The sequence below is a fragment of the Dreissena polymorpha genome, chromosome 5, assembly GCF_020536995.1.
Source record: "Dreissena polymorpha isolate Duluth1 chromosome 5, UMN_Dpol_1.0, whole genome shotgun sequence".
Lineage (NCBI taxonomy): Eukaryota > Metazoa > Mollusca > Bivalvia > Myida > Dreissenidae > Dreissena > Dreissena polymorpha.
In genome coordinates this window covers 115,779,116-115,803,845 of record NC_068359.1, presented here as the reverse complement: position 1 = coordinate 115,803,845, position 24,730 = coordinate 115,779,116, and the positions used below count along the sequence as shown (strand labels likewise).

Below are 24,730 nucleotides of genomic sequence, written 5' to 3'. Positions count from 1 at the left end.
GATTAGCCTGTGCAGTCCATGAAAAACTTGATTTTTGTTTTGAAGAAACTTCCTTTGAAGTAACATTCCATAAAAGTAGAAAGTGTTGTCCCTGATAAGCCTGTGCTTAATGCACAGGCTAATATGGAGTGACACTACAAACATGTGTGAAGCCCAGTTATCCCATAACAAGGGTAATTTGAGTACCAAGCTTCATGATGTTTCAGAGGCTGAGCTCCAGTAACTATCGTGAGCGATTCAAGCTGCTACTTCACCTTGAGGAGATCCAAATGGATGTAGACATCCGAGAGTTTGACCTACACAGGGTTGGTTTCCAAGGGAACATTTGAGCATCGCTCAGGGAAAACTGGGCTATAATATATTTGTGTAAAATGTCATCCCAGATTAGCTTGTCTCTCTACAGAGAAAATCCAGTTTAGGCGGAAAGAGTTGTCCCTGAGTAGCCTGTGATGACTACACAGGCTAATATGGGACAAAACTTGGCACACATGCATAAAGACCAGTTTTCTCAGAATGCAGCTCATATGATAATGTCATAGGCTTTATCAAAGTTAAAAGTTGTCATTCTGATGGGCTGGTGGACATTTTTTAACTTTTAACTAGATTTTGGTTATTTTATCTATAAAAAATGTATCACAAAATTCTTAATTTGCTAGGCTATGCAGCCTTACATACTCAGATTAAATTTTGTTATGCAGTTTATTAAACACATTATTTATTTTAAGTAAGGAATTAAATTTGAAAGTATAAATTGCCCAATTAATAGATTATTGTTCCAGGGTACATACGTTTATGTTTATATGTGTTTATACTTGCTTAAGTGTAATTTAATCGTGCCTCAAAAGTTACAACTCTGTTGCTCCAGTTTGTATCCAACCATTTATTAGTCAAATAGTCATCACATTGATATTGTGATGGTATATGATTACATTTTATTTTTTATTTGCACTATGATTTGTGAATAATTCTTGATGATGTGTAAATTTTGAAGTTCCTTAAAACTGGTTTAAGACCTCAATGACTTGCTTGGCCCATCCAAGGAGCTTAACCCAGATTAACCCTTTGCATGCTGGGAAATTTGTTGTCTGCTAAAATGTCTTCTGCTGTATTTCTGAAATTAGTAATTTCTTCGATTTTTTTTTCAAAGAATACTATCAGAATAGCAAACAGTTTGGATCCTGATGAGACGCCACGTTCTGTGGCGTCTCATCTGGATCCATACTGTTTGCAAAGGCTTTCAAAATTCGGTTCCAGCACTGAAAGAGTTAATGAATTTGTGTGTGCTTTGTATTTGTTTGTCTGGTCTAAGATATTTGTTTTGCAACACGCTGTTTGGTATTTGCCAATAATAAAGGACCACATACTGTAATAAAGTTTGTATCTTGCTAGTGAAGCTGAAGTTCTACTTGGTGTATATATTTATGAAACATGTGTGTCTACATTTCTGGTATGCATTGTATAAATTGCATGTGTGTCTATGCCACAGTTGTGTCTATGTTCCAGGCTTTTAAAATTGGTAGTTGCATGTGAGTATTATGTTGCAGGTAAGCATATATAGCAGATGTGCTTACTTTGCAGGCTTTTTCTGTATTGTAGATATGCCTACATTGCATGGGATACTGTATTACAGGTGTGCTTTCCAATTATGTTTGTCTACATTGCCTGTGTTTCTATTTAACAGATGAACTTATATTGCATGTCAACTGTGTGCATGCACTGTGTCTTTGTTGCAGATGTGTCTGCATAGCAGGTGTTTCAACATCACAGGTGTTACTGTTTTGCAGTTATCTTTATATTGCATGTGAATTTTACACTACAGGTGTGTTGCAGGTGTTTCTTTTTTGCAGGATTATCTACATTTGAGGCTTTACAACATTGCAAGTGCTTTTATGTCACACAAATCTAGAATTTCCAGTAATATCTATCTATGTTGCAGGTGTGCTTACGCCAGGTGGGGGAGTATCTAGGTCTTCAGGTGCCGGGTCTGGCTGAAGGGCGTCCCTCAGTACTCATAGGGGACAGTGTCTACCTCACAGACCCTGGGGACCCAGAGGGGCCTTGCTTTGAGGGATTTGTACACGAGGTGATTTAGGGGCTATTTTACCCTTAATCACTCAAGATACTTTTTAGGACGTGTTTGAAGTCACTTAGAAAATCAAATTAAATATAAGAGCTTTTTTACTTGATTCAAGCTAATGGCTTCTTTTCCAATCCTAAGATACTGATGAGCAGCAAACAGCATAAAACCTGAAAAAACTGCGATTTAATCACCATATAGCCATTTACAGTTTGCTTCTGATTGGGAAAGGGTAAAAGCATTTGTTTTCAATTAGGAATCAGATGTCTTATTTGCCTTAATGAAAAGGTTTGTGGATTATAACTGTAGATATATTTAGTAATTTATGTTATTTTTTAAGATGGAACAGTAAGTGTGAACTTTTATCATGGCATGATTTGTGTTTTCATTGAATGCCGGTTGGAATAATATTTATTTAAAGTACATAAATAATTTAATTTTATATGCATGAATAAATTAAGAATGTAATTATTAAGTAAAATAATTATTTTTATATCCATCTTGTGTGACCCCTTTTAATAGGCAGGAATTAGAAGAAACAATTCAAGCATTAAATATAAGTGAAATGTCATCAATTTCCCATTCATTTAAATCTGCAACCCATAGATATAGTTTTGTTCTCATAAACAGACTTCAAACGAAATCCCCAGCTGAAATTAATTACTGTGGAGTTCTAGATTGAGGTCTAGGACGTAGGGGGGGGGGGGGGGGGGGGGGAAGATAATTTGTAGTTTTGACAGTAAATATTTTTAAAGGTTTAAAGTAATTTTAGACTACTTTTGTGCTTAGGGATATTCAAAAAGAAGTGTTGTAATTTTTCATTTGATTTTTGTTTCAGACAATGAAAGATGAAGTGTTACTGAAGTTTAATCCAGAATTCCATAGGTCTTACACTGGAAAAGACTTTAATGTTGTGTTCACATTTAACAGGTAGGCTGTTAAACACAATTATTCTTAATGTTTCAAATATTTATGAATATTTAAGCAGGTACATGTTCATGTTATGTCATGTTTGTATTTACAGGATGGTAAGTAGAAATAACGTTTTAAAAAGAATTCAATTTGCCACAATTTATTTTGTCTATGTTCATCATAAAAACATGACCATATCATTTACTTGCAAGCATTTTACTTCAACGGCATTTCCATGTTTGACACTTGACAGTCAGAAATTTGAGGTTTTTTTTCCAGAGTTTAAGTTGCAATTGTATGTTTTTTACTTCTTCCTTTTGAATGTGTATTCCTCTGAAGGCCTGTCATTGTGTGCCACTTCTTGTGCATAAGTTAAGACATTTTTTTAAGTTTGTAACTCACTTAATATTGATTCTTTTGAATGAAACTTGGTTCATTGATAGAGGACATTGAAAGGGAGAGCAGTGTACATGAAGCACATGTCTTTCATCACTATTTTTGGACTTATTGCCCTTTGCTTATTCTTCATATAGTCTGTTGCTTGTGCTGTGCTTAACTGTGGAGTATTATTCAGAAAGTAATAAATGAATTCAAATAAAATGTCATGTAATATTAGAGGTCATTGTGCAGGGGAAGTGCAGAGTACAAAACAAGAAGTTGCTCTTTGTGAAGTTTTTGTGCATGACATAGATACATACTTCGAAGAAAAGGGGGCATATAGTGATAGGACTGTCCGTCTGTCTGTCTGTCTGTCTGTCCCTGTTTCCGTTACACTTTGCGTTTAGGTTTTGAAAAATGCTCATAACTTCTATGTCCCTTGAGATATAACCTTCATATTTGGTATGCATGTGTATATAGACAAGGCCTTTCCATACGCACACAAATTTTAACCCCTGTGACCTTGACCTTGAACTTAGGGTCCGCGTTTAGGTTTCGAAATCTGCGTTTAGGTTTCGAAAAAAGCTCATAACTTCTATCAAGCGTTTATGGGGGGCATAAGTCATCCAATGGTGACAGCTCTTGTTTCTGTGCTGAACAATGTTGAATGGACTCAAATGAAATGTCATATATATGTATTGATAAATGACTTTGAGAAGGAGCAGAGAGTAATAGTACCATTACTCTTTCTTTAATATTAAATATTTTTTGACTTATTGCATTTACTTTATTATCTGGTGCACTCTATAATTCTATTGCAAGTTAAGATATAAAGATGAAACTTCATTAATCTAAAGAGAACATTGTGATTAAGTAGAGAGTGCAAAAAATATCACTCTGTCTTCAGTGTTTTGGGAGTTAATTTCCTTGCTTTATTATGCCCCCCTTCGAAGAAGAGGGGGTATATTGTTTTGCACGTGTCGGTCGGTCCGTCCACCAGGTGGTTTCCGGACGATAACTAAAGAAGGCTTAGGCCTAGGATCATGAAACTTCATAGGTACCTTGATCATGACTGGCAGATGACCCCTATTGATTTTCAGGTAACTAGGTCAAAGGTCAAGGTCACAGTGACTCGAAATAGTAAAATGGTAACCGGATGATAACTCAAGAATGCTTAGGCCTAGGATCATGAAACTTCATAGGTACATTGATTATGACTGGCAGATGACCCCTATTGATTTTCAGGTCACTAGGTCAAAGGTCAAGGTCACAGTGACTCGAAACAGTAAAATGGTTTCCTAATGATAACTCAAGCATAATTAGGCCTAGGATCATGAAACTTCATAGGTACTTTGATTATGACTGGCAGATGACCCCTATTGATTTTCAGGTCACTAGGTCAAAGGTCAAGGTCACAGTGACTCGAAACAGTAAAATGGTTTCCTAATGATAACTCAAGCATTATAAGGCCTAGGATCATGACACTTCATAGGTACTTTGATTATGACTGGCAGATGACCCCTATTGATTTTCAGGTCACTAGGTCAAAGGTCAAGGTCACAGTGACTAAAAATGTATTCACACAATGGCTGCCACTACAACTGACAGCCCATATGGGGGCATGCATGTTTTACAAACAGCCCTTGTTTTTGGGGGAAATCGCACAATTTCTTTAGTGTTATCTTATTAAAGAGAAATGTGTTTATGGAGTTTTGCCCATTGTTTTTATTCTCTTGTACATATCGTATATATTTGTACAAAATTGAGTGTATTGAAAATACATATGTTAACAAAGAACACTGACTATTTTTATAATTAAAAAACAAAAAACAAGTGTTTTCCCACTTTGAAGGTCACTTTTGGATCAAAATGATGCTTTAGGGGCATTTTGCACTTTCCGTGACAGCACTTATCTTACTCCCTAGCAAATTGTAACTTATTTTGGAAAATGTAAGTTGCAACAGTGTTTGTTAGAAATAGTTCAAATTGCCTTTTCTTGCAACCAAGCACAATTTACAGCAATTAATTATAAGTATTTATTGACAAAAAAAGAAGATAAAACCTTGTATTTAAGCAATTGAATATTTTGTAAAGCCCTGTTGCTTGGTGCTTCACAACTGTGACTGTGCTGTTTTCTAGGGGTCAACTTAGAAAGTGTCATAAAGCCACAGAGATGGCTGAAACTCTTGAGGAAAATGGTATGTCGATCAAGTCAACAGATTTATTCTTAACTTGTACACATGTTCTTTGCTTGATGATGAAGCTTTTAAATAAGATTGTGTGATATATTAAGTGTTTATGCAATAAGATAAAAATAAATCTGTGCATTTGCCCTGAGTATCAATAACTCGTGTATGTTGTCCTCCCTTAGTGAACGAGATTGGACAAGCTTTTGTGTACAATGTCCCAATTTTAATTGTTTATAAGTCACTAAAATTAGCAGTTTCAACAAAGCCAGTGCAGTCTTTTTAAATGACTCAAGAACAATTAAATTGTTCAAGCCTGCTTATATGAATCGGAGTATGAGCAACCCTGGTGCAAAGTTTACCAGTGCTTGGGGGCTTGTGCTTTCTTTGATCTCAGGTTTAATGTTTTTGTGCAGTGCTAAAACACTTGTGGCTTTTTTATTTATAACTTTAGCAAAATATTGCTTCATGCCCGGCAGAAGATTTCTTTACATTAATGGAGTTAACCTCCGCAATTAGACTTACCCGTACATTATTTAATTCCCTATCAGTTACAGATTCCGTTTTTAGCGCGCTATTTTTCCCCATATTGAAGGCCAGCGGCTCTTTCCCTGAGCGTAATAAAATACATGATTGATGTATGCATTGATGAATGTATGTGTGCTAAATGTTAAACAACAAATGATGTTTCAGTATTATTTCCGAGCTATTTGCAACCAAGGCCAGCTGTCAGTCTTTCAAAACCAGGGCCTATGCATGGTTCAAGCTCATCAAATACTGGGAACCGATCGGCTCTCATGTTCATGAATCAACGCTTAAATACCCGCCAACGAGCTGCCGTAAACCGAATAGTACAGGGCCAGTCACGACCATTGCCTTATATTCTGTTTGGGCCTCCTGGTATTTATGAAACTCTTGTTGGAAATAAAGATTGTTTTCAGTGTGTACGAACTAGCAGTTAATAGTTCTGTGTTTGAAGTCAATTTTATGTTTGCCCTCTTATTTTGGCTTCCAACTATTTGTAACCTGTTTTTGACTTAAAAATTGGTAACACAACTCGGATACACTTTCCTGTTTTGTATATAAACACATGTTAGATTAGTTTGTTTTACAGTTCTTATAAAGGATTTTGTCAACTGTATTATTTGATAATCCTTTATCTTATTAATTAATAAACTTCTTTAAATAGATTAGAAAACTTCTCAATCTATCAAAGGAATTTGGGGAACATGATTATCGTAGCTTTCTGTTTTTATATTGCTACAAATTGTTCTTAAATAATGTTGTAACACAAATATACAGTATCAGTCATTTTTGCTATATTTAATTGTTTAAAACATTTGAAAGTAAAAAGTACTCAGCAGGAAATAACCTCAGGCATTGGGAATTCAATGTACCTGTTTTTATGGATTTCAGCTTAGTTAATAAGGGCCCAGGTTCACATCTGAGTCTTATTCTGGGAAAACTGGGCTTGTGCGTAAACTGTCCTCCAAGATTACACTGTGCAGCCCGCTTTTATGGAATTTTTTGTTTAAAGGAAGTCTCTTCTTAACAAAAATCCACTATAGGCAGAAAATGTGGTCGCTGATTAGCCTGTGGTGACTGAACAGGCTAATCTTGGACGATATTTTACGTACATGCATTAAGCCCAGTTTTCCCAGAACAAGAAAGAATTGTTTCTAAATTGGTCAATGTGCAGGCACAGGGAAGACAGTGACAGTGGTGGAGGCCATACTTCAGGTGTTCACAAGGATTCCCTCTAGTCGTATCATCGCATGTACACCCTCAAACAGTGCAGCCGATCTCATTGTGAGTCCTTCGTGGGTTGTTTGGAATAATTTACTTCATGCTTTACTGCCATTTAAGGGTGTTAGCGTGCTGTCTTTTAAATTGATGTTGTTGTTGTTGTTATGTTTGTTAGAGTCAATAAAAACATCAAAACTTGAAGTGAATTTGTACAATTTAGCAAAGTTGTACAATCTTTGTCTCTATCTCTCACATAGGTATGGTGAAAATGCATGTTCCTGAAAATATAGTGTCTCTGCTTTAGTCAGTTCACATAACATAATGTCAAAATAAGATTCTTGCTTTTTCCATGGGTGCCAACCCATGATCTTTCAATACTTCTTTTATGAAAGCACATGGGTAGCAAATCACTTCAAATCCAGGGGGTATGTTTCTAAGCAAATCAAGGGGGTAATGTCCATCCACTTTCAGGAATATGAGAGTAAGTATGATATGATAGTAAATAAACTTTATTTAAGTACTGTTACTGACAATAATATGTAAAATACTTTTAATCAGGACACCTTGAATAAGATGGTTTTATTTCAAGACGTTACAAATTCCCCTTTTAAACCAAAGATTAAGTGCTAGTCTGGATCATTGATCAAAATGACACTTGAAGAGGGATAGTGTTTAAAACTGTTGTATCTATAATCATACTGTTAAGAACATACAATAGTTTTACAACCCTTCAAAATAGGATGCTTGTATTTCTTTGTAAAATAGCTTATGTACTGTTACGCTAGGCAGAACGTCTCCATGGAAGCGGCCTGTTAAAGCCAGGGGACATGGTGAGACTGAACGCATGGCAACGCAGGGATGAGGTAACATAGGTCGATTTGGTAAAAACTCGCGTTCATCCAGTTTAAAATTATGGAACTAGAATTGAATGAAAATGTATGATAATGTGCGCGTTTAATGCCGATCAGGATTAATTTGTAAGACTGTAAAAGGAGGAGGAATTAGCTACATAAATCATGAAAACAGCCCCAAAACTTATGATAGCTAATTGTCTGGACCAAATATCTCTTTTCTAATGGAGTCCAGCATAGTTAATGTCATGAAACTTAAGAAAAAATAATCTTTTATAAAATGAAAAAGGAAAGAGGGGGTAGATAGTCCAGTAAAACAATAATAGGTTTGTTTGTTTCTGAGTTGGTTTTAAACTTACCTTTTATTTGACGCTGTAGTTTATCTTACTGAAGCGCTATTTATAGTTGCAGTAGTGTAATGGATATGTGTTTGCCTTGTGAAAGGGTTTCAACTCTAGTTTGGGAGTGTTCATATTTAAAATCTCCAAGAACTGGTTCATTCCAGGACATGGACTCGAATTTTGTGTTTCTCAACCCCTAAGATTTTAGACACCTTCAAGCTGAAAAGGAATAGATTTTTAACTGATGGGTATGTACGGTTGTTCCTCATAGACTATTCCGGAGTGTATCCTGCCGTACTGTCGTGTGGGGGATGACCTAGACATTGCATCGCGCTACAGAATCCTAGTCAGCACCTGTGTTAGCCTTGGTACCCTGTACTCACTGGGAATACAAGCGGGACATTTCACACACATATTCATTGATGAGGTATGTATACCAGCCGGACATTTCACACATATATTCATTGATGAGGTATGTATACAGGCTGTACATTTCACGCAGGTGTTCATTGACGAGGTATGTATACAGGCGGGAAATTTCACATACACACTCATTGACAAGGTATATATATACAGGCCTGATATTTCATGCACATATTCATTGACTAGGTATGTATACAGGCCGGACATTTTACGCATGTTTTCATTGACGAGGTATGTATAAAGGCCAGACATTTCATGCATGTATTAATTGATGAGGTATGTATACAGGCCGGATATTTCATGCAGGTTTTTATTGACGAGGTATGTATACAGGCAAGACATTTCACACACATACTCATTGACGAGGTATGTATACAGGCCGTATTTTTCACACACATATTCATTGACGAGGTATGTATACATGTATATGGACATTTCACTGACGTATTTGTTGATCAGGTATTTATACAGGCTGGCCATTTCACACACATATTCATTGACAAGGTATGTATACAGGCCGGACATGTTACACACGTATTTATTGACAAGGTATGTTTACAGGGGGTTCATTTCATGCACGCATTCATTGACAAGGTATGTATACAGGGGGGCATTTCACGCACATATTCATTGATGAGGTATGTTTACAGGGTGGACATTTTACACACGTATGCATTGACAAGGTATGTTTACAGGGGGGGGGGGGGGGGGGGGACATTTCATGCAGGTATTTATTGACGAGGTATGTATACAGGATGGACATTTCTACACACGTATGCATTGACGAGGTATGTATACAGGATGGACATTTTACTTATGTATTCATTGACAAGGTATGTTTACAGGGGGGACATTCCACACACATGTGTGCAATGTAAAGCTTAAACCTTCACAGTTGAATGACAATAAGGTGTGGATGATAAGGAAAGGAATTTTTTCGGGATGTGTTTTGGAACAATTTTGGCCACTATAGAATATAAAGTCCCCTGAAGCTTGTGTTTTCAACTCCTCTATAAATACCAGTTGGGTCTACTCAAACACTTACATTTAAATGATCTTAATATTTTTGCTGCAAAAAGTTTTGGCAGAATTATGGCCTTTTGTATGTTTTTTCACTTTGGAAAATATAGTCCCTAAATATGTTTTCAATTCTTCTTTTACATATTGATGGATAATGCTCAAACTGTCACAGCTAAATTACCTAAATGTGAAGATGATTGTGAATACTTTTCTACTGCAATTAGATTTGGCCTTTTGTCTTTATGTCTACTGTAGAATATATAGCAGATTTGTCGTTGTCCAAATGTGTTGTGGGGGCATCTGTGTCTGTGACACATTTCTAGTTTAACTTGCATCTGCTGTAACTCAAAAAACAATGCTGCTAGAGAGGTGAAACTAGACATACATGTTTACCAACATGTGAAGTTGTGCACCTCCATATTTTGTTTTTTGATATTTCCTACACAACTGGAGTTATCCCCCCTTTGTAGCAAAAATTAATGCCATGACTGACTCAAAAAGTATTGCTGTTAGAAGGTTACACTTTATGAACATATTACAAACCAGCGTCTGTTTGCATAACTTCTTTATTAGTTCAGTATTTTTTTCTGACGTAAGTGGAGTTTTCAGTCAAAAGATAATGCAGAGGCATCTATGTACTATAGACACATTTCTAGTTGCACTCATTTTTCCATGGATGAGGTACGCTTAAATAAGAATTTGTATCAGTTGAAAGTGATCAAACAATACCAAAAAAGGAAGTATTGCAGTATATGGCTAATAAAGAAAACTAACACTGGGCTACACATGCATTTGGCTGTTATATGATGTGTACTGGAAGCACACATTACACATATTTATTTACATGGTAAAGTATTTTGTTCTATTTTTTAGTTTTATGTATTCATGTTAACAATGCTTTATCAACCTACTATTTCTGCATCAGATACATTACTTTAACCCACAACCCATGTGTCACATTCCAGGCTGGACAAGCCACTGAGCCAGAGGCCATGATAGCTGCCTGTATGGTGGCACAGACGGACGGACAGGTATGACATGATAAACATTGGATGAATTTAAGGTTATCATTATGGACACATAGAAACTAGTTTGTTTTTATGCCCCCCTTCGAAAAAGAGGGGGTATATTGCTTTGCTCATGTCGGTCGGTCGGTCGGTAGGTCGGTCCGTCGGTCCGTCCACCAGGTGGTTGTCAGACGATAACTCAAGAACGCTTGGGCCTAGGATCATGAAACTTCATAGGTACATTGATCATGACTTGCAGATGACCCCTATTGATTTTGAGGTCACAAGGTCAAAGGTCAAGGTCACAGGTGACCCGAAATAGTAAAATGGTTTCCGGATGATAACTCAAGAACGCATACGCCTAGGATCATGAAACTTCATGGGTAGATTGATCATGACCTGCAGATGACCCCTATTGATTTTGAGGTCACTAGGTCAAAGGTCAAGGTCACGGTGACCCGAAATAGTAAAATGGTTTCCGGATGATAACTCAAGAACGCATACTCCTAGGATCATGAAACTTCATGGGTAGATTGATCATGACTCGCAGATGACCCCTATTGATTTTGAGGTCACCAGGTCAAAGGTCAAGGTCACGGTTACCCGAAATAGTAAAATGATTTTCGGATGATTATTCAAGAACGCATATGCCTAGGATCATGAAACTTTATAGGTAGATTGATCATGACTCGCAGATGACCCCTATTGATGTTCAGCTCACTAGGTCAAAGGTCAAGGTCACAGTGACCCGAAATAGTAAAATGATTTTCGGATGATAACTCAAGAACGCATACGCCTAGGATCATGAAACTTCATAGGTAGATTGATCATGACTCGCAGATGACCCCTATTGATTTTGAGGTCACAAGGTCAAAGGTCAGGGTCACGGTGACCCGTAAATAGTAAAATGATTTTCGGATGATAACTCAAGAACGCTTTTGCCTTGGATCATGACACTTCATAGGTACATTGATCGTGACTTGCAGATGACCCCTATTGATTTTCAGGTCACTAGGTCAAAGGTCAAGGTCACAGTGACAAAAGTTGTATTCACACAATGGCTGCCAGTACAACGGACAGCCCATATGGGGGGCATGCATGTTTTACAAACAGCCCTTGTTTTAACTGTGTGAGTACTTTTAGAGTCTGAAAAATAAATTCTTCTGAGAAATTTTATGAAACTTCTCAAGAGAAGTCATAGCAAATAATAGAGGTGTAGTCAGTATCATATACTCTGATTACTTTTGTACATGAAAGTGTTAATCATTTTTCCACACATTGTGAATTTGAATGTATGTTTATGTGCAGTTTACAATTAATCAATAGGATTGTTTGGGTTCATTTTTTAGGTGATTCTGGCATACAATCCCAAACAGCTTGATCCAGTACTCTGGCCCTATAATGCTTAGGAAAAGATCTAGTTGTCTTGTTATTGTTGCAAGTCGTGTTGCCCCACTGGCATTTGTGTTATGATTCATTTTTCAGGTGATGTCTGTTGTTAACCCCCATAATCCATGCCCTTGACAGACGCCCTTATATTTACATAGGTACTCAAGAGTATGACCTAGTTGTCTAATTGCTGTTACAATATATTTGTGGCCATGTATAAGTTTGTTTTGGTTAATGTTTAGGTAATTGTGTCCATTGAACCCCCAAATCTATGTCTGTTTCAGAGAACCCAATGTTGCCTATGAGTATGACATGTTCTACCATAGCTATAGCAAATTTTATGCACCCACTTTCAAATGTGTTAGGGTTTATTTTTCAGATTATTTTTGCTGTTGATACCCAACAGCCAGGTCTATTACGAAGAACCCAATTTTCTGTAGGAGTATGACTTGTTTGACTGTTTCTATTGCAAATTGTATGTTCCAGCCTTCAAATGTGTTTGGGTTAATTTTTCAAATGATTTTTGCTGTTGACTCCAAACAGCTGGGTTAATTATGCCCCCGGTAGGGTGGCATATAACAGTTGAACTGTCCGTCAGTCTGTCCATCCGAGGATAGCAACTTGATATTTGGCATGCATGTGTATCTCATGGAGCTGCACATTTTAAGTGGTGAAAGGTCAAGGTCATCCTTCAAGGTCAAAAGTCAAATATAGGGCTTCAAAGCAGCCAAGAAGGGGCATTGTGTTTCTGACAAACATTTTTCTTGTTTTTCAGATATTTTTGGCTGTTGACTCCCAACAACTTGAACTAGCTTTATTACAAAGAACCCCATGATGCCTAAGAGTATGACATGCTTAAGAGAATTGTTTATTGCCCTTTTCAAATGTGTTTGGGTTAATTTTTCAGGTGATTTTGGCTGGAGATCCCCAACAGCTAGGTCCAGTACTGCGGTCCCATGCTGCCAAGGAATATGGCTTGGGCGTCTCACTACTCGAGCGACTCATGTGTTCCCCACTGTATGAGAGAAATGAGAAGAAGTTTGCTGACCACGGGTCTTATGATCCTCTCTTGGTAACCTGTTTATCCACTTACTTACCTTATTTGGTCTTTGAGTAATTGAAATCATCTGCCCTTGACTGGTATAGCAATTATACCCCTAGAAATGTATTGAAGTGGTTGTACTAGACTCCCAGAGGATATCTGGCCATCTGTCTTTCTGTCTGTTGACCAAAACTTATACTTTTCAACGTTCAACATTCAAATTTGATGGCATTTTTCTCATGATATTTATTTGTGCATGTGCTATTTTCATCATCAGAGGCTTAAAATAACATAAGTTATGCCCCTGTTTAAACTGTATGCTTTTTGTTTATTAAATGTTTGAACGGTCCAAGCTTGTGTTTTCAACTTCTTTTAAACTGCTGGATGGGTCTTTCTCACACTTTTTCAGTTAAATTACCTTAAAAAATGTGCTCTATAAGACAGGATTTTTTGCTGAAACTAATTTTGGAATAATTCTGGTCCTTTGTCTGTTTATTCCATGCTTCAGAGTGGCATGCAAGTGGGGGAGGGGTTCAGGCAGAACAGTGACAATTCTAGTTAGAACCTAAATTCAGATCCTTTTTATGCCCCCCTTCGAAGAAGAGGGGGTATATTGCTTTGCACATGTCGGTAGGACGGTCTGTCGGTCCGTCCACCAGGTGGTTTCCGGATGATAACTCAAGAACGCTTGGGGCTAGGATCATGAAACTTCATAGATACATTGATCATGACTTGCAGATGACCCCTATTGATTTTGAGGTCACTAGGTCAAAGGTCAAGGTCACGGTGACCCGAAATAGTAAAATGGTTTCCGGATGATAACTCAAGAACGCATACGCCTAGGATCATGAAACTTCATGGGTAGATTGATCATGACTTGCAGATGACCCCTATTGATTTTGGGGTCACTAGGTCAAAGGTCAAGGTCACGGTGACCCGAAATAGTAAAATGGTTTCCGGATGATAACTCAAGAACGCATACGCCTAGGATCATGAAACTTCATGGGTAGATTGATCATGACTCTCAGATGACCCCTATCGATTTTGAGGTCACTAGGTCAAAGGTCAAGGTCACGGTGACCCGAAATAGTAAAATGGTTTCCGGATGATAACTCAAGAACGCATACGTCTAGGATCATGAAACTTCATGGGTAGATTGATCATGACTCGCAGATGACCCCTATTGATTTTGAGGTCACTAGGTCAAAGGTCAAGGTCACGGTTACCCAAAATAATAAAATGGTTTTCTGATGATAACTCAAGAACGCATACGCCTAGGATCATGAAACTTCATAGGTAGATTGATCATGACTCGCAGATGACCCCTATAGCTTTTGAGGTCACAAGGTCAAAGGTCAAGGTCACGGTGACCCAAATTGTAAAATGATTTTCGGATGATAACTCATGAACGCTTTTGCCTAGGATCATGAAACTTCATAGGTACATTGATCGTGACTCGCAGATGACCCCTTTTGATTTTCAGGTCACTAGGTCAAAAGTCAAGGTCACAGTGACAAAAATCGTATTCACACAATGGATGCCACTACAACGGACAGCCCATATGGGGGACATGCATGTTTTACAAACAGCCCTTGTTTCTTACTTTATTTTGCTACTATAAGCCATGAGTTGCATGTTCAGGTCACAAAGCTGGTGGAATTATTTACTACTTTGAGCCATGAGCTGCATGTTAATGTCACAAAGCTAATGGAATCATTTACTATTTTGAGCCATGAGCTACATGTTCAGGTCACAAATTTGTTGGATTTATTTCCTATTTTGAGCAATGAGCTACATGTTCAGGTCACAAAATTGGTGGATCTATTCACTATTTTGAGCCATGAGCTGCATGTTCAGATCACAAAGTTGTTGGATTTATTTCCTATTTTGAGCAATGAGCTACATGTTCAGGTCACAAAACTGGTGGAATTATTTACTATTTTGAGCCATGAGCTGCATGTTCAGGTTACAAAGCTGGTGGAATTATTTACTATTTTGAGCCATGAGCTGCATGTTCATGTTATAAAGCTTGTGGAATTATTTACTATTTTGAGCGATGGGCTGCATGTTCATGTCACAAAGCTTGTGGAATTATTTACTTGTTTGAGCCATGAGCCACATGTTCACATTACAAAGTTGGTGGAATTATTTCCTATTTTGAGCAATAAGCAGCATGTTCAGGTCACAAAGCTGGTGGAATTATTTATTATTTTGAGCCATAAGCTGCATGTTTAGGTCACACAGCTGGTGGAATTATTTACTATGTTGAGCCATGAGCTACATGTTCAAGTCACAAAGCTGGTGGAATGATTTATTATTTTGAGCCATGAGCTGCATGTTAAGGTCACACAGCTGGTGTAATTATTTACTATTTTGAGCCATGAGCTACATATTTAAGTCACAAAGCCGGTTGAATTATTTACTATTTTCAGCTATGAGCTGCATGTTCAGGTCACAAAGCTGGTGGAATTATTTACTATTTTGAGCCATGAGCTACATGTTTAGGTCACAAAGCTGATGGAATTATTTACTATATTTAGCCATGAGCTTCATGTTCAGGTCACAAAACTGGTGGAATTATTTACTATTTTGAGCCATGAGCTGCATGTTCAGGTCACAAAGCTGGTGGAATTATTTACTATTTTGAGCCATGAGCTGCATGGTCAGGTCACAAAGCTGGTGGAATTATTTACTATTTTGAGCCATGAGCTGCATGGTCAGGTCACAAAGCTGGTGGAATTATTTACTATTTTGAGCCATGAGCTACATGTTAAGGTCAAAAGGCTGGTGGAGTTATTTACTATTTTGAGCCATGAGCTGCATGGTCAGGTCACAAAGCTCGTGGAATTATTTACTATTTTGAGCTATAAGTTGCATGTTCAGGTCACACTGCTGGTGGAATTATTTACTATTTTGAGCCGTGAGCTTCATGTTCAGGTCACAAATCTGGTGGAATTATTTACTTTTTTGAGCCATGAGGTTCATGTTAAGGAAACAAAAATGTTAGAATTATTTACTATTTTGAGCCAACAGTTGCATGTTCAGTTCACAAAGCTGGTGGAATTATTTACTATTTTGAGCCATGAGCTGCATTTTCAGGTCACAAAGTCGGTGGAATTATTTACTTTTTGTATGCCCCAGGATCGAATGATCGGGGATTATATTGTTTTTTGCCTGTCTGTTTGTCTGTCATTCTGTCATTCCAAGGTTAATGTTTTGGGATAACTTTTGCAATATTGAAGATAAAATCTTGATATTTGGCATGCATGTGTATCTCATTGAGCTGCACATTTTGAGTGGTGAATGGTCAAGGTCTTTCTTCAAGGTCAAAGGTCCATAAAAACCAATCCAAGGGAAGTAACAAGCTTTAAAGGAAGATTATTTCTATTTATCATTCGGCAGGTTTACAATGGAAGTAATATTTTTTTAAAGGGATATAATCAAAAACAAAAATATTTAAATCAAAGCGGCGCAGTAGGGGGGCATTGTGTTGCTGACAAACCTATCTTTTGTTGAGCCATGAGCTTCATGTTCAGGTCACAAATCTGATGGAATTATTTACTATTTTGAGCCGTTAGCTTCATGTAACAAAGGTAACAAAAATGTTAGAATTATTTACTATTTTGAGCCAATAGTTGCATGTTCAGTTCACAAAGCTGGTGGAATTATTTACTATTTTGAGCCATTAGCTGCATGTTCAGGTCACAAAGTCGGTGGAATTATTTACTTTTTTTATGCCCCAGGATCGAATGATCGGGGATTATATTGTTTTTAGCTCACCTGAGCGATAGCTCGAGGTGAGCTATTGTGATCACTCAGCGTCCGGCGTCCGTCCGTCCGTCCATCCGTCCGTCCGTCTGTCTGTCTGTAAACAATTTGTAAACATCTTCTTCTACTAAACCATTGAGCCAATTTCAACTAAATTTCATGTGGAGCATCCCTAGGTCATGGGACAAAAGAATTGTTAAAAAAAATTTGATCGCATAACCAAGATGGCCGCCATGACCATATATGGTAAAAACCTTAAAAAATCTTCTTGTCAGAAACCGCTCATCAGATTTTCAAAAAATTTCACAGGGATGACCTTTGAAGGCTCCCCTGAAAAAGTTGTTCAAAGAAATTTGATTCGTCAAAAAACATGGCCGCAGGAGCTCGTTGAACTTTGCATGTTTATTCGTTTTTGCCTATTTTGTGAAAACTTTAAAAAATCTTCCACATTTTTTGTCTGATCCTTTCCAAATTTGCACAGTGTCTTTATATCAATGAGGACACGAACCCTACAAAAAATGAGCATTATTGGTCCATGAAGTACAGAATTACCTCCCCTTGAATTGAGAAAATGGTGTTTATGCAATAAAGTCCAAATTTTTCATCCAATTCTTTCCAAACTTGTAAGGATTTAGCATGGTTCAAACAAGGGAAACAACTACGGTTTATGCATGTTCTTTTTATTACAGATTTGCCTCCCTTTAATTCATTCAAAATCTCATTTTACAGCAGAGATTCCAAATCTGACCTGTAAATGAGCCCCATATTTACTGCCAGTGCTAGGTTACCTTTTCCCATTTGATCATTCTTAAGTATTGGTCTTGTGATGCTGCTACTGCTTCTGCTACTGCTACTGCTACTATTACTACTACTACTACTACTACTACTACTACTACTACTACTACTACTACTACTACTACTACTACTACTACTACTACTACTACTACTACTACTACTACTACTTCTACTACTACTACCACTACTACTACTACTACTACTACTACTACTACTACTACTACTACTACTACTACTACTATACTACTACTACTAGTACTACTACTACTACCTACACTACCACCACCACCACCACCACCACCACCACCACCACCACCACCACCACCACCACCACCACCACCACCACCACCACCACCACCACCACCACCACCACCACCACCACCACCACCACCACCACCACCACCTTCTACTACTACTGCCACTACTACTACTACTTTTACCACTACTACTACTACTACTACTACTACTACTACCACTACTACTACTACTACTACTACTACTACTACTACTTCTACTACTACTACTACTACTACTACTACTTCTACTACTACTACTACTACTACTACTACTACTACTACTACTACTACTACTACTACAACTACTATTACTACTACTACTACTACTACTACTACTACTACTACTACTACTACTACTATTACTACTACAACTACACCACCACCACCACCACCACCACCATTCACAGTGACAAAAAACGTATTCACACAATGGCTGCTACTACAACTTATAGCCCATATAGGGGGGCATGCATGTTTTACAAACAGCCCTTGTTTCTATGGGATTTTAACCACAACTGTTCATGTTTATCTCCGACACATATTTTTAGGTCACCTGTCATGAAGTGACACGGTGAGCTTATGTGATCGTGTGATGTCCGACGTCCGTTGTGTGTGCCTGCGTGTGTCTGTGTGTCCGTCCGTCAACAATTTGTTTGTGTAGACAGTAGAGGTCACAGTTTGCATCCAATCTTGATGAAATTTGGTCAAAATGTTTATCTTGATGAAATCCGGTTTGGGATTGTATTTGGGTCATCTGGGGTGAAAAACAAGGTCACTAGGTCAAATAATAGATCAACCTTCTGTAGACAATAGAGGTCACAGTTTTCATCCAATCTTTATGAAATTTGGTCAGAATGTTTATCTTGATGAAATCTGGGTTGGGATTTTATTTGGGTCATCTGGGGTCAAAAACTAGGTCACTGGGTCAAATAATAGAAAACCTTGTGTAGACATTAGAGATCACAGTTTTCATCCAACCTTTATGAAATTTGGTCAGAATTCTTGATGAAATCTGGGTGGGATTGTATTTGGGTCATCTGGGGTAAAAATCTAGGTCAAATAAATAGAAAAACCTTGTGTTGACAATAGAGGTCACAGTTTTCATCCAATATTTATGAACTGTGGTCAGAATGATTATCTTGATGAAATCTGGATTGGGATTGTATTTGGGTCATCTAGAGTCAGGAACTAGGTCACTAGGTCAAATCATAGAAAAACATTGTGTAGACAATAGAGGTCATAGTTTTCATCTGATCTTAATGAGTCAGGTGAGCGATTCAGGGCCATCATGGCCCTCTTGTTTGCCTGTCTGTTTGTCTGTCATTCTGTCATTCCAAGGTTAAAGTTTTGGGATAACTTTTGCAATATTGAAGATAACATCTTGATATTTGGCATGCATGTGTATCTCATTGAGCCTCACATTTTGAGTGGTGAAAGGTCAAGGTCTTTCTTCAAGGTCAAAGGTCCATAAAAACCAATCCAAGGGAAGTAACAAGCTTTAAAGGAAGATTATTTCTATTTATCATTCAGCAGGTTTACAACGGAAGTAATATTTTTTTAAAGGGATATAATCAAAAACAAATATATTTAAATCAAAGCGGCGCAGTAGGGGGGCATTGTGTTGCTGACAAACCTATCTTTTGTTGAGCCATGAGCTTCATGTTCAGGTCACAAATCTGGTGGAATTATTTACTATTTTTAGCCATGAGCTGCATGTCTAGGTCACACTGCTGGTGGAATTATTTGCTACTTTGAGCCATGAGCTTTATGGTCAGGTCACAAAGGTGGTGGAATTATTAACTATTTTGAGCTGCGAGTTCAGGTCACAAAGCTGGTGGACAACTACCGCTCCCATTCAGCCATACTCCACCTGCCATCCAGGCTGTTCTATCACGATGAGTTGGTTGTGAAGGCTGACCTGTCCGTCACTCACACCCTCATAGAGTGGGCAGAACTACCCACCAAGGGCCAGCCTGTCATATTCCATGGAGTCAGGGTATGTATGTCCTGGGATTTCATTAGTTCTTTATAAAGTACCTGTAATAAGCACTTCACCAATGAAGGAATAATTACAAAATTCCCAATAGTAATCCACAACATTTTGAAAAGTACATTATCTGCAAGTTAAAAAATGAGTACTGAAACTGGAAATTTCAGCAAAAAGGCATGTAAAAGAATAGTCAGATGGGATTTGTGCAAATAAGTACTAAGCAATGACAAATACCCATAATTCCCAATCTGAAGGTTTCATTACTCAATTTTTTCAAATTTCAGGGTTTTGCACTTGTTCTTTGAGTGCTTCCATTTGTCATGAATAAAACTTCCCAAATTTTTGGCTACAAATTATTTTTTTCTAAAATTTATGGGAATTTTTATGATGAATTGTGTTAAATCCATACAGTGAAAGCTGTGAACACTATTTCTGGTATTTTTAGCTCAGTGTTTTTGGAGAAAACTCGAGGTAATGTCATAGCCAGCTGGTCATGTCGTCCGACATTCGCGTCATACTAAAACCTTAACATTTTGTTAAGGTTTTGAACATTTTCCCTAAAATCATATTGCTTCCACCTACAACTATGAAACTTCATATGTAGATGCACCTTGATGAGTTCTACATGCCACACCAATTTTTGGGTCTCTAGGTCAAAGGTAAGGTCACTGTGACCTTTAAAAAAAATAAATTCTGACAAGCTTTCATGTATTCTAAACTGCACCTGTAGCCGAGCGTGGCACCCGTTATGCGGTGCTCTTGTTTTATATATATATTTGTTCTTTTTGTTGAACATTTACAGAATCTAGCAGGTTATAGGTTTTAATTATGTAAGTTAGAACATAATCTTATTGAAGAAAAATTCTTGGCTGTGCTCACTCTGCCCCTATTAACGAATAAGTGTTTAATTAAAACGTTTAAAGTCCCAGTTGCTTTCATTTAAGGTAACAGTCTATTAACTTCAGACCCAAATCCAATTAATTTTAAAAGCCATGTTATTATCAATAATTTTCAAATAATTCAAGCAAACATATTAAAAAAATTACACATACATTTTAGGGTTAACTACTAAATAACATAATTAACTTGATAAAAAAATAAACCACTGTTAGCTTAATTGGCCATTACAGTGTTGAGCTACCAGGCTCAGTTTATATTAATATTCATATCTTTGCAGGGAGAAGACCTGCGTGAAGGGAACAGCCCATCGTGGTTCAACCCTGGGGAGACAGTGCAGGTGGTGAGGTACCTCCAGGCCCTACTTAACTCCTCCAAGGTCACCTGCGATGACATCGGGGTCATCACACCCTACAGGAAACAGGTACAGATGGACCTCCCCTGTGTCTGCAGTGGTGCTTTGTTACTTGTTTTTGTCCCTGTTTAAGTAATGTCTACTGTTTACATTTAGATGACTTGAGGGCTTGTCTCTTGCTGGTGAGTAATATTTGGTTCATCATCATCATCAAATACAGTGCTCTTATTAGATACGAGAGTTTCCAAATTTCATGATGAACAAAACAAAAACATGAATAATTTATAATCTTAATACATTTTATTGCAACAAATGCTCAATATCAGATTCATGGCAATTGTAAATCATCCTTTAACGCTTTGGCCAAGATTTAAAAGTCTTGTTTATGATAGTTTGTTCCAATTTGCGCCATTTGTCCTTCAGAGCTCTTTGAGACCAGAAAGTGAGTTGCCTTGTCATTTCTGTAAGCGTCGTTTTAGTATCCCCCATATACCAAAATCCATTGGGGCCGCATCTGGAGACTTTGGCATCCATTCTCTGGGTGTTATGAACTTAATGTTTTGATCTTTTTGAAAGTTCACTGTGTGTTTGGAAGTGTGGCTAGATGCACTGTCCTGATGGAACGTCATGACGTGTTTACCCTCCAGAAAGAGTCTCGGGACATCCTTTCGTATAAATGGTTTCAGAACTTTATTGATATAGTATTCTGAGTTTACATTGGTCCCTTTGGGAAATATTCTTATCTCTGATTTACCTCTGGACGATACAGCAGCCCACGCCATGAAACCAGGGGCAAACGCATCACGTTTTACAAACTTCAGTTTATCGCCAACAATTTCTCCCATTCTGACATAACATACTCTTCTTCTTCCATAACTTCCACCAAGATAAAACATTGCCATGTCAGATGTAAAAAAATCTCTCCACTTGCCACATTTAAGCTTTAGATATAGCTTCCAAGATCTGACCCTGCGCTTCTGAATCTGTGACATGTTGAGCTGATGAACCTTCCAATTCTTCCGTAGTTTTGCTTTCAAAACATTCCTGATGATGTAGTATACCGTTCCCTTGGAAATTCCTCGGTCCAATGCCATTTTTCTCTGGGTCGGGGGATTAATTTTAGAGATCCAGCGACGAATTTTGCATACAACGTCAGGTGTGACCTTATATGGACGTCTACTTGAAGTTGAATTTGTAGCACCATCAGGCATTGTACTGCGCTGTAAAGTAGGGTCATGTCGAATTTTCCATATACTGGTACTTCCGAAAGAAATAGCATGGCCCATCTTTTTCAGTTCATTTTGAATGCTTCTTTAATTGCATGTGCATCTCAAAAGGCCTAAAACAATGCCCTTCACAGTTTCACTAATTTTTTGGAGGCATGTTGAATATTATTGACAAATTGCATGTACATTGAAGTATAGTATATTACACAACTGCTAAAACAACAATGGTTCGAGAAAATCGTGCATGTACTTGAAAAAACATGGATTCCTTTTTTTCATTTTGAAATTGGGCAACTCTGTTTTAGTGCTTGATCAAATGTCAAATGTTAACATGGTGTGGTTTGATTGGTGATATGTGCAGGGACTGATGGCTAATTACACGTTTATCTAGGGCTTTCATTTACAATTGAAATCAGGAAGTTTAAACTTCTATTTCACAGGTTTATATTTTCAAAGTGTTTGCTGTTTTAAGCCCTGGGTATTTTACATAATTGAAATTAAAAGAGTAAATTTATGTGTTAAGGTCAGTTCTTTTTCACTACATGTTTACATGCCTATTAAAGTATTAATTCAATCAGAGTGGTATTTAGTTAGTTAAATAACTTAAATAAGATTTGTAAATTGGTCATCCTTTCATATATCTTTCATAACTGCAATTAAGAAAGTATTAGAACTGCATGGCCACAAATGCAGAAATCCTGGGACACAAACTTAGAGTTCTTTAACCCAAACTTTTGTTAGAGCAATCCCAGCTGTTGAGCATGTTAGGTACAGCAAGTTGACCTGTGTGGGGTTCAGGAAACAAATCCCAGTTCTTGGAAAACTGGGATTTATGCATGTGTGTAAAGTGTCTTCCAGATTATCTTGTGCAGTTTGCACAGGCTAATCAGGACTGACACTTTCCGCCTAAACTGGACTTTTGTTAACAAAAAACTTCATTTATACGAACAATTCCATAAAAGTGGAAAGTGTAATCCCTGATTATGGTAGCCAGTTCAAACTGCATAGGCTTATCTGGTATGACACTTGACATACAATCAGCATAGTTTCCCAAAGATGCAGCCCACAGTATAATACTGCAGGTGGTATAATGCTACAGATGGTATAAAACTTCAGGTTGTTAAATACTGCAGATGGTATAATATTGCAGGTGGTATAAAACTGCGAGGTGTATAATACTGAATGTTGTATAATACTGCAGGTGGTGTAATACAGTATATGGTATAATACTATAGGTGGTATAAAACTGCAGGTGATATATGGCTTCAGGTGGTATAATTCTGCAGGTGATATATTGCTTCAGGGGGTATAACACTGCAGGTGGTATAACACTGCAGGTGGTTTAACACTGCAGATAGTATAATACTGCATGTGGTATAATACTGCAGGTAGTATAACACTGCAGGTGGTATACTGCATGTGGTATAATACTGCAGGTAGTATAATACTGAGGGTGGTATAACACTGCAGGTGGTGTAACACTGCAGGTGGTAAAATACTGCAGGTGGTATAACACTGCAGGTGGTATAACACTGCAGGTGGTTTAACACTGCAGGTGGTATAATACTGCAGGTGGTATAACACTGCAGGTGGTATAATACTGAATGCTGTATAATACTGCTGGTTGTATAACACTGCAGGTGGTATAATACTTCAGATGGTATAACACTGCAGGTGGTATATCACTGCAGGTGGAGAAGATACGGCTGTTGATGGAGAAACTTAGCATGGAGAGTGTCAAGGTCGGATCAGTGGAGGAGTTCCAGGGACAAGAGAGGCCTGTCATCATCATCTCCACCGTATGTAACACAGTTCTGTCATCATCATCTCCATCGTATGTAACACAGTTATTGAGGCCTGTCATCATCATCTCCACCGTATGTAACACAGTTCTGTCATCATCATCTCCACCGTATGTAACACAGGCCTGTCATCATCATCTCCACTGTATGTTACACAGTTCTGTCATCATAATCTCCACCGTATGTAACACAGTTCTGTCATCATCTCAGCCGTATGTAACACAGTTAA

The 24,730-nt window shown here is 37.7% G+C and overlaps 1 protein-coding gene across 2 annotated transcripts in view; it reads left to right on the top strand.

Moving 5' to 3' along the window:
• The window catches only part of LOC127832529 (RNA helicase Mov10l1-like), a 38,279-nt gene that overhangs the window by 7,130 nt on the left and 6,419 nt on the right, over nt 1-24,730 (top strand). The window contains exons 4-16 of one of the 2 annotated variants that reach the window (XM_052358039.1): nt 207-305; nt 1,937-2,083; nt 2,916-3,007; nt 5,507-5,565; nt 6,247-6,453; nt 7,253-7,362; nt 8,085-8,162; nt 8,763-8,918; nt 10,900-10,965; nt 13,238-13,402; nt 20,054-20,227; nt 21,399-21,542; nt 24,391-24,498. In XM_052358039.1, coding sequence (XP_052213999.1) covers nt 207-305; nt 1,937-2,083; nt 2,916-3,007; nt 5,507-5,565; nt 6,247-6,453; nt 7,253-7,362; nt 8,085-8,162; nt 8,763-8,918; nt 10,900-10,965; nt 13,238-13,402; nt 20,054-20,227; nt 21,399-21,542; nt 24,391-24,498 — 1,605 coding nt within the window. Of the gene's footprint in view, nt 1-206; nt 306-1,936; nt 2,084-2,915; nt 3,008-5,506; nt 5,566-6,246; nt 6,454-7,252; nt 7,363-8,084; nt 8,163-8,762; nt 8,919-10,899; nt 10,966-13,237; nt 13,403-20,041; nt 20,228-21,398; nt 21,543-24,390; nt 24,499-24,730 lie in introns of both variants that reach the window. The other variant, XM_052358038.1, reaches the window with a different exon arrangement.